Source organism: Nicotiana tabacum, chromosome 22, assembly GCF_000715075.1.
Source record: "Nicotiana tabacum cultivar K326 chromosome 22, ASM71507v2, whole genome shotgun sequence".
NCBI classification, from domain to species: domain Eukaryota; kingdom Viridiplantae; phylum Streptophyta; class Magnoliopsida; order Solanales; family Solanaceae; genus Nicotiana; species Nicotiana tabacum.
The window spans coordinates 116,630,731-116,642,090 of record NC_134101.1 but is presented as its reverse complement, the minus strand read 5'-3'; the positions used below and the strand labels follow the sequence as shown (position 1 = coordinate 116,642,090).

Below are 11,360 nucleotides of genomic sequence, written 5' to 3'. Positions count from 1 at the left end.
TCAAAGTTGGCAGTGCACTTATCAGGAAGCTGCAAGGCCATGGTTCGATCAACACCAGAAATAGGAGGGCCATTGATAAGAACACAAAGACATGGCTGCCCTAATGCCTTGATCGACGCGCAACACGCCTCGCTTGGTGGGATCGGACTGAACGGAGCTACTGCTGCCCTACACGGAATGAGCTGAATCAATGCCGAAAAGAAAGTTGCACTACAAGGATGTGCATTGCTTTCTTTCATCACTAAACTTGTGATGGCCACGAATAAAACAAGCATTTTTAGAGTACTAGTGTTTCCGCTTGAAACCTTCATCCTTTTAATTTGGACTACAAAAGACGTCAGATTATTTTTTGATGGAAATTGATGTGAGAGTACGTAGAATATATATAGGAAGATTAATTTGTTACTTGGCTAATTTCATTTTTCGATGAGCTAACTACTCTTCTACTAGTTATATCACGATTATTATGCTTGTAAAATAGTAGCTGTTAATTAAAACTCAACTTTCATGACTGACCTTCCTCAATATTTGAACTAATTTTAAGTAAATTGTAGTGATTTGTAAATGCAAAAAGTTGGTTGGAAAATTAAGAATAGGCTACGCTCATCAGAAAATTATCGAGGTAAATTAGCAAAGGTATTGTAACTGTAATAGCAGATGGCATTCGGAATTTAAAACTGAAAAATGGGATAACGTATGTAGCTCCTCTGATTTTTTGATTCATTAGCAGTTTATTTTCAATTAAGTACTCCCTCCGTTTCAATTTATGTGAACATGTTTATGTTTGATTAAGTACGAAGTTTAAGAAAAAATGAAGAATTTTGGAATTTGTGGTCCTAAAAGTCAAAAAGGGCCCAGAGTATTTGTGTGATTATAAAAACTTCTCATTAAGGGTAGATTGTAAATTTAAACTAAATTATTACCAAATTTAGAAATGAATAATTTTTTTTAGAGCGGACCAAAAAGAAAATGGGTTCATGCCGGAAGAAAAGACAAGTAAACGCGTTAAGTACAATCAGAAAGAAAACATGTTAAAAAACCCGGAAAGGAAACAAATTAGGGAGTAACTAGCTTATCAACGTGGCGACTATAGATTTGTTACTTTGGTAGCACAGAGATTATTATCCGATCTATCATCCTATTCAGATCTTGACCGTTAAAACCAAATCTTAACCAATCAACGGCCTTCATTCACTCTCAATCAGCGCACCGCTAAAAAAATTCAAACTCTTTTTAAAAATTTCCAAAAATATCCCGCCCACCTTCCCTCCTATATAACTTCCCATCACACATCTCACCATTATTCCCCAACCAAAGCAGATCCCAATCTACAAAACTCTTTCATATTTTGATCAAAAATTCGGAATGGCTCGTACCAAGCAAACTGCTCGCAAATCCACCGGTGGAAAGGCTCCTAGGAAGCAGCTAGCTACCAAGGCCGCTAGAAAGTCAGCTCCAGCGACCGGAGGAGTGAAGAAGCCTCACCGTTTCCGTCCAGGAACTGTGGCTCTCAGGGAAATCAGGAAGTACCAGAAGTCTACTGAGTTGTTGATAAGGAAGCTGCCATTTCAGAGGCTGGTGAGGGAAATAGCACAGGACTTCAAGACAGATCTGAGGTTCCAAAGCAGTGCTGTTGCTGCTCTTCAAGAGGCTGCTGAAGCTTACCTTGTCGGACTCTTTGAAGATACCAATCTCTGTGCCATTCACGCGAAGAGGGTCACCATAATGCCAAAGGACATTCAGCTGGCCAGGAGGATTCGTGGTGAAAGGGCTTAGGAAGATGCTTTGTTGTGCTTATGCTTATGGTTGATGTTCTTTTATCTGTCTTAGGGTTTTGTTTGCATCTTTTGTTGGACGTTAGGGTTAGTGATGTAAATCAAATGACTCCTTTTGATCAAAGCATATGTAAAACCTCTGGTTTACTAGTATTTGATTAATGAAATCTGTAGTTCATTTTGTTTCAATCAAAGGTGCTTCTCATATGAATTGGTTTGAATTTTGCAAATCTGCAGGTCCTTTATGCATTTTCTGAAATTGAGCTTGATTTTGATCTGTTAATCCAAATTCGGTTGTCTTAATGGATATTGTAGTCATTGAGTTGGGTTGATGTTGATTTTTATTTTTACCTAAATCCATTGAATGTTGAAGTGGTAGCTGTTTTGACAATATATTGAAGTGCTGCAACTGTAGTTTTAAACTGACAGAGCTATTGTAACTCGTTCAACTTATTCAATGTTTTGCTGTATAAACTAGGTATATATCCATTGATGAGTCAATTTGGACAAAATCTAAAGTATCAAATTGAAGAGCTCAGGTTTGTTTGGGAGAATGTTCTGGAATGTTAGGGTCATTGGTCAAATCTCATTATCTTGAGCAATGAACATATGTGAAGTGTTGAGTTGTTACTTCTCTGTCTGTTTCATTTTGCGTTAATTTAAAGTTTCCATGAATATCCTGCTATATACATAAGTGTCTCTGTATCTGCTTGCGTGTGTAGTGTATTTCAAAAACAGTTTAATTTAAGAAGATTTTGCCCTTACATCTATAATGAGAAGTTGCTTTGTTTGTTCCAATACTTCTGTTTTCTTATACATGACTTAAAAATGTCAACGGTTGAAAGCTAAAACAAGATGTAAATAACCTGATTGAAGAATGAGATTTGGATCTTTTTTCTTTAGTAATATATAGCTTTAACATATTGATATTGTGGAGTGTAGCTCTTATAAGCATAGATGCTTAGTGATTGTATATCAAAAATTGAAAATGTTTCACTTTTGTCCTCTAATTCACTTCTTACCACTACCATATGTACAGGTATTAGGAGATCAACAGCAGCATTCTAGTTCTTTGTAGATCTGTTAAACCAGAGTATAGGAAAACAAGGCTCAGTTGCTCTGTTGTTCCTAAGATTTTCTACTCTCAATTCAACTTTGGCGTAAAAGGCCTTGCTATATTGAAATCAGAGGTGTCTAGCCTCTGCATTTACTTGTTAATAATCAGAAGGTAAGTTCAGTTTTATTGTCTGGCAAAATAACCCTTGCGTATTACTTTTCTCGTTTCTAACCTGAGATGTACCATTCTACTTTCAGACATCTCGTCTCCTTCAACTATTAAGTCTTTCTAGAACAAATTTGAACTTAGAGCTGATTGAGTATGTGAAAGTACGGCTATGAAAAGGAAGGTGATAGTTACTAGTTACAGATTAGAAAGTCCCTTTATTTTCTGACTGTTTGTTGCTTATATAGGTCAGTTTTCTTGGATTTTCAGCAGTGGAAAGTAGAATCCATTTGTTGACTCTCCTGATATTTTAGTAATCGTGGGGCTCAACTAGCCAAGAAAATATGACAATTATAAAGAGTGCAGCCTACAAATAAGCTTGACTTAGTTGAATGATATTGATCATATGACAAAAAACAAAGCTTCTTCTAAATGGCAGTAATATACTACTAATAGTAGCAACTTCTCAATGGAGAACAACTGTCAGAGCCATGCTTGCAGTTTGGATTGTCCTAGTATTCTTTAGGTTACAAACATCACACAGCATTTTTGCTCTACTTACTTGCAATAAACGACTATAATGGTCCGGAGTGCATATCCTTAATCGGTTGATCCAAATTAAGTTCATTTTTGGTTGTGTTACTTCACTTACAGTAACAAAATATCGAATTATATTCAACAAAAATGTCTAAAATGTACTTGTATGAACCCTGCAAACTGTCATTTAAAGGGCGGCCCAACGAATTTTGTGGCCTAAAGCCAAACTTTTTAAGGGGCCTTAACTTTTTAAATTTTTCTTTTTATTTATTTGAAGTCTATTTGTTTTTAGCTTTCTTAGATACAAAGTTATTAATGGTTTTCTTATAATCAACAACTTCTAATAAGTATTTTTCAACTGAAAATATAGCTAATCCGTTTAACCTTTCTTGTGACATTATTGTTCTTAGGTAAGATTTTATCAATTTTAATTTTGAAAACTTCTTTCTGTTGAAGCAACAGTAACATGAGTTATTAACATTATTCCATAGAAATTTAGGTATTTGGAAAAGAATTAAATCTTTTTATTTGATGAAATGTATCAATTAAACTGTAATCTTCTAATTGTACTATTTTCCTTAATAATTTTAATTTAGAAAATAAATTTAAACCATCAATATCGAATTGATTATTATGCTTTAAGGAACATTCAAGATTAAGACAATATTTTTTTTAAATTTCCAACATCTAGTGATCTTAGTTTTTACTACCAACAAAAAAGCCAATAATATTTTCATATGCTTTGAATTGTTCAAATCTATTTTGAAGTGAAACAATAGCATTATCTATTATGTATAAAAGTAATCAACTCTAAAGGACCCTTCGAATGATTTTGAGATTTCTTTATCAACATTAACATCAAATTGTTACTTCCTATATATCACACGTTTCTTACGAAATTCAGGTTTGATATTTATTTCAAGTGCAATTTCCTAGGTAGAAATCATAGCAGTTACACATCCCTCTTCTCTATAAAAGAAAGAAATTAAACTTTTTCACTTCATAGAACCTTTTTTAAAAATTTATATATAGTCTATTAGGTGTAACATAAAATGGGACCTCTACAAACATGGGACCTAAAACGGTTGCTTTACTTGCTTTATGAAAGGGCGCACCTGTTTGTATGTTCCATAAAAGGTTAAACTTTAATTTAGTTTCTCATTAACAAATTATGTTGAGTTTTTTGAACCTATTCAGAACATTCCCCTTTTTACTTATAGTTTTTTTTTCTTTCAATCAAAATAAAGTTGGCTGGGAAAAGTAAATAATGGCACTGAAAAGTAACAACTGAGGCTTCAAAGAGAAACTTTCCACAACAACAGAAGGTGGTAAAATGAACTTGACATCAGAAGACAATTAATAGAGCCTTGTTATCGTATGCCTTAAATTGTTGGTTCTGAAAGTGGTGCTTTCAAACTTCTCTATTACCGTAATTAAGTTTATTCCTCATTGTTCTTTCAGCACTTTGGATTGGAGCTCAATTTGATATGACAATGTAAAAAAACTGTAAGACCACCTATGTAGATTAATTTCCCTCCTTCAAAAGATGAATTATGGGGATTTTAGACTTAGAATAAATATGATACGTACATTTGAATTTTATTGAAATCTACATTAATTTTAAAGATAAAAAAAGAAGAAGAGAAAAACAGATACATATCTGATATGGAACTTATTGTCCTAGAGAAACTCCGGACCAATCAGAGTCACACAAATGCGCATAGACGGAGACATATGAGATGAAGAAAAAAAATACTAATAGAATTATGAAGTATTTTGTGGGTTATTAATACAAAACATATAAATTGAAGTAATAAGTAAGAAGTTAGAATTGAATATGAAATTGGCAAGAAGTGAAAGAGATGCAACTGCACTATTAGGAGTACTAGTTTTAGGATACGCGCGCTGCACGAATACTCTATATTGATGAGTATAAATTTTTTAAAATTACACAAATACTATTAAACCGTATAATTGAATTATTGAATATAATTTTAAAAAATATAAACTATGGAAAATAATTAATACTGATCCTATTTAGTCAACTTAATAGGGGAAGAAACTATGCCACACAAAAGTAATCTAATGCTTTATTATAACTTCAATGTACGAGTCATGCATTTGTTTTAGTAGCTCAGAGTATATAATATGTTGACTTGTGCTTAAATATAATGCAACTCTTCATTATCTTAGAAATATGAATTATATTTGCCCAAGTACCTAACATGAACTTCATCCTATTCATGTTAGAACTCAAATTGAAAATACGAAAAATAAAAAAAGAGTTCATATTATTATGTTTAATTATCATACAAAGAATTTAATTGGATGGTAATATTCAAATCCAAATAAATTTATTTCTAGATTGAAATTCAATAATTGTCACAGAAATTTAAGGTAAAAATTAATATAAGGGCAGTCCAGTGGACTAAGCTCTCGCAATGTGCGAGGTTCAGGGAAGGGCCGGATCATAAGGGTCTATTATCCGTAGCCTTAAGGTGAAAAATTAATACTTATTTTTTATTTTATTTAAAACATTCAACAATATTTAGATGATGAAATAATTTTTCTTAGACCCCTAGAATTGATTAAATTTTTTTAGTAAAAACAGAATGTATCCTAATTGTACTGAGTAATTTTTATCTTCTAACGAAGGCTTTGACACATTCGAATTTAGCTACAACTGAAAGTTTAAGATCTTCTATTCCAATTCAAACTTGTTAGTACGAACTATTCATATTTTTGAGTTGGAAATTTATAAAATTCTTTTTTAATAAATTAAAAGGATGAAAAGTTTCAAAAAAAGTAAAATTGGTAAATTATGAATTTTGAATCCTAAATATTAGTTCATTTATATTTTCTTAGATATTGGCATATCCAATTAATTTTTTTCCTTTTTAAAAATTTTAAGGATTTTACAAAAGAGGTTTACTTTGCTTTTAACGATAATGTTAGCAGTTTTGATTTAGTTAAGTTATTATTACATGTCGGTTGAAGTCTAAATGTAAGGACTTTTACCCAATTCAAATAAGGAAAAAATAGAATAAACTTTTATTTTTTTTGTTAATTTTGAAGTACTCAACATTAGGGAAAAAATTAAATGACTATTTTGTTTAGTGTGAAATCAATTTTTAGATGATATAAAAGGCAAACAACATTTCACTAAGGACCTAGTATAGAAATAGATATGGAGCGATTTTCCTAACGTTTCTATACATATGTATATTTGATTTAAAGTTCACGAGGGAATATCTTATTTATTTTTGAAGGGTATTATTGTTGCTTAATTCATATAGTTATTTTAGTCTTTAAATTTTATACTAAAGGCATCACAATCATAATATAGTACTCCCTCCCGTCCACTTTAAATAATTTTTTGGCTCTTTTCATATATATTAAGGAATTAACCTTTTAGCATTAATTAAAATGAGATTGACTGTATTAACCTTAATTACTCATTGAAAATATAAAAAACTACTCCTAGGCTCTTTACTCCAAGGGCAACTTTGGAAAGAAGAATTTAATTCCTTCTTGATATCTAAAAAAAATTAAATATTGTAGAACACAAAAAAGTCAAAAAAATTACTTAAAGTGGACAGGAGAGACTATATGATATATATAACATACTACGTGAATATAGTATGATAATCATATTTGCATTTTTCAATTTCCTTAAGTGTGTCTACCACCTAATAAGTACTTCGGGGTCGTTTGGTAGGGTGTATAAGAATAGTGTGGAATAAGGTGTAGTAGTAATACATGGATTAGTAATGAATGGGTTAGTAATGCAAGCATTATGTCACGACCTGGATTTCCTACCGTCGGGATCGTGATGGCGCCTAACTCTTGAATGCTAGGCAAGCCAACAATTATAGTTTTAGCACATTAACAATTAACCCAAACAGAAATACATAATAATTAAAGCTAAACAGATATAAGATGCGGAAGTGTTATAACGGTTCAAGATACTCCAATACATGTCTACCCCAATGATCTGGTGTCACAATTCACAAACGTCTAAGAAGTTCTACAAATACTGGTTTAAAAGAATTACAACTGCATTCGAAATGGAAAGAGAGAGATAATCCAAAAATAGGGGGAAGGGGGACTCCAGGGTCTGCGGACGCCGGCAGATCTACCTTGGGTCTCCCGTGGACTGAAGACAACAACCTCAACACTACTCACGTGGTCCAGTACCGAAATCTGCACAGAAAGTGCAGAGTGCAGTATCAGTACAACCGACCCCATATATTGGTAATTGTCGAGCCTAACCTCGACGAAGTAGTGACGAGGCTAGGGCACGACAACCATATAAACCCGTGCAGTTAAATCATATACGAGAAACAGTAACAACAGAATTGAATAGATAAAGACGAGAAATGGGAACATGCTGAGGGGAATATCAAATTCTGACAGTTATAGAGTAAAAAAGCTAGGTAAATATCAACTTTGAACCAACAGAAAGGATAATACAGTAACATGTACACGACATCGCCCTTCGTGCTTTTACTCTCATCCTCACCATAGAAATCAACAAAAAATGGCACAACATCACCCTTTTGTGCTTTTACTCTCTCATAATTATGGCACGGCATTGCCCTTCGTGCATTAACACTCACAGAAATATGGCACGACATCACCCTTCATACATTAGCACTCACTGAATATGGAACGACATCACCCTTCGTGCATTAACACTCTCTCACAATATCGTGCACGACATCACCCTTCGTGCTTTACACTCTTCCTCACCCAAACAATAGAAACAATAATATCCCGGCAAGGGAATCAGCTATAACCAATCTTGTTTCAACAGTTAACTTCACAAAATAAGTCTCGACTTGAGTCAATACCCAACAATGGTCAATTACCAAGAAAGTATCATAAGTCTTGTTCCACATGGATAATCATCAATTTAAGCATGAACAATACATAATAAGAGTCACAATAGTCACAGTATAAGACTCACTTGCATGCTCGACCCAATATATAGATACTCGTCACCACACCTATACGTCGTACTCAACACTAACACGTAGCAAATAAGACAATAACACCTATTCCCTCAAGCTAAGGTTAGACCAAACACTTACCTCGATTTCACGGCCAAAAGTCAAGCCTTAATTACGGCTTTTCCTTTGGTTTCCACTTCCAAACCGCCCGAATCTATGCATAATTAACTAATTAACATCAATTAATGCTAAATAAATCACTTCTAATGCATGAGTATAGATTTTCTAATGTTTTTTCCAAAAAGTCAAAAACCGACCCCGGGCCCGCTTGGTCAAAGCTCGAAGTTCGAACCAAAACCCGATTACTCATACACCCACAAACCCAAATATGCAATTGGTTTTGAAATCCGACCTCAATTTGAGGTCTAAATCCCCAAATTTTAAAATTCCTAAATTCTACCCAAGAACTCCCAATTTCCATGAAAAACCCTAGATTTTGAGATGAAATCATTTAGAAGATGAAATAGATTGAAGAAAATGAGTTAGAAATCTTTACCTATGATTTGGGGAAGAACCCTTCTTTGGAAAATCGCCTATGGGAGCTTAGGGTTTGAAATTTTGAGAAATGAGTTTAAAATCCTGTCAAAGTGATGTTTTGATCAGTTGCAGATGTCGCATTTGCGACAAGAGCTTCGCAATTGCGAGACAGGCTTTGCAAATGCGAACCTGCTGCAATGTCTGCTTCTGTCACAATTGCGAATAATTTGTCGCAATTGCGAAGGTTGACCCTCCCTGTTGACTTAGCAAATGCGAAGCAATGTTCGTAAATGCGAACTGTGTTGGCCGGGCTTCTTCGCAATTGCGATAAATCCCTCGCTATGTAATAAATCCCTCGCAATTGCTAAGTCTGCGAAGCTCACAATTGCGAAGCCTGACCTTGCAATTGTGAGATCAGAGCCTGCAACAAAATACCAGATGTAACAGAAACTTTTTCTAAGTCTAAACCCACTCCGCAGACTATCCACAATTCACCCGAGCCCTCGAGGCTACAACGCAAATATGCACACCAGTCTAAAAACATCATACGGACTTGCTCGTGCGATCAAATCACTAATATAACACCTAAAAATACAGATTTAGCATCGAAATCAATGAAATTCTAAAGAACGCTTAAAGTTTCTATTTTCACAACTGATGGTCCGAATCACGTCATATAAACTTCGTTTCTCACCACAACAACAGAAGGTGGTAAAATGAACTTGACATCAGAAGACAATTAATAGAGCCTTGTTATCGTATGCCTTAAATTGTTGGTTCTGAAAGTGGTGCTTTCAAACTTCTCTATTACCGTAATTAAGTTTATTCCTCATTGTTCTTTCAGCACTTTGGATTGGAGCTCAATTTGATATGACAATGTAAAAAAACTGTAAGACCACCTATGTAGATTAATTTCCCTCCTTCAAAAGATGAATTATGGGGATTTTAGACTTAGAATAAATATGATACGTACATTTGAATTTTATTGAAATCTACATTAATTTTAAAGATAAAAAAAGAAGAAGAGAAAAACAGATACATATCTGATATGGAACTTATTGTCCTAGAGAAACTCCGGACCAATCAGAGTCACACAAATGCGCATAGACGGAGACATATGAGATGAAGAAAAAAAATACTAATAGAATTTATGAAGTATTTTGTGGGTTATTAATACAAAACATATAAATTGAAGTAATAAGTAAGAAGTTAGAATTGAATATGAAATTGGCAAGAAGTGAAAGAGATGCAACTGCACTATTAGGAGTACTAGTTTTAGGATACGCGCGCCGCACGAATACTCTATATTAATGAGTATAAATTTTTTAAAATTACACAAATACTATTAAATCGTGTAATTGAATTATTGAATATAATTTTAAAAAATATAAACTATGGAAAATAATTAATACTGATCCTATTTAGTCAACTTAATAGGGGAAGAAACTATGCCACACAAAAGTAATCTAACGCTTTATTATAACTTCAATGTACGAGTTTTGTTTTAGTAGCTCAGAGTATATAATATGTTGACTTGTGCTTAAATATAATGCAACTCTTCAATGTCTTAGAAATATGAATTATATTTGCTCAAGTACCTAATATGAACTTCATCCTATTCATGTTTGAACTCAAATTGAAAATACGAAAAATAAAAAGAGAGTTCATATTATTATGTTTAATTATCATACAAAGAATTTAATTGGATGGTAATATTCAAATCCAAATAAATTTATTTCTAGATTGAAATTCAATAATTGTCACAAAAAATTTAAGGTAAAAATTAATAAAAGGGCAGTCCAGTGTACTAAACTCCCGCAATGTACGAGGTTCAGGGAAGGGCCGGATCATAAGGGTTTATTATCCGTAGTATTAAGGTGGAAAATTAATACTTATTTTTTATTTTATTTAAAACATTCAACAATATTTAGATGATGAAATAATTTTTCTTAGACCCTTAGAATTGATTAAATTTTTTTAGTAAAAACAGAATATATCCTAATTGTACTGATTAATTTTTATTTTCTAATGAAGGCTTTGACACATTCGAATTTAGCTACTACTGAAAGTTTAAGATCTTCTATTCCAATTCAAACTTGTTAGTACGAACTATTCATATTTTTGAGTTGGAAATTTATAAAATTCTTTTTTAATAAATTAAAAGGATAAAAAGTTTCAAAAAAGTAAAATTGGTAAATTATGAATTTTGAATCCTAAATATTAGTTCATTTATATTTTCTTAGATATTGGCATATCCGATTAATTTTTTTCCTTTTTAAAATTTTGAAGGATTTTACAAAAAAGGTTTACTTTGCTTTTAACGATAATGTTAGCAGT

The 11,360-nt window shown here is 32.8% G+C and overlaps 1 protein-coding gene across 1 annotated transcript; it reads left to right on the top strand.

Annotated features, from left to right (window-relative positions):
- Window positions 1-1,289: 1,289 nt before the first annotated feature.
- LOC107798424 (histone H3.2) lies at window positions 1,290-1,964 on the top strand. Its single transcript, XM_016621412.2, has one exon. The coding sequence runs from the start codon at window positions 1,366-1,368 to the stop codon at window positions 1,774-1,776; it is 411 nt and encodes a 136-aa protein (XP_016476898.1). The 5' UTR covers window positions 1,290-1,365; the 3' UTR covers window positions 1,777-1,964.
- The last annotated feature ends 9,396 nt before the right edge of the window (window positions 1,965-11,360 follow it).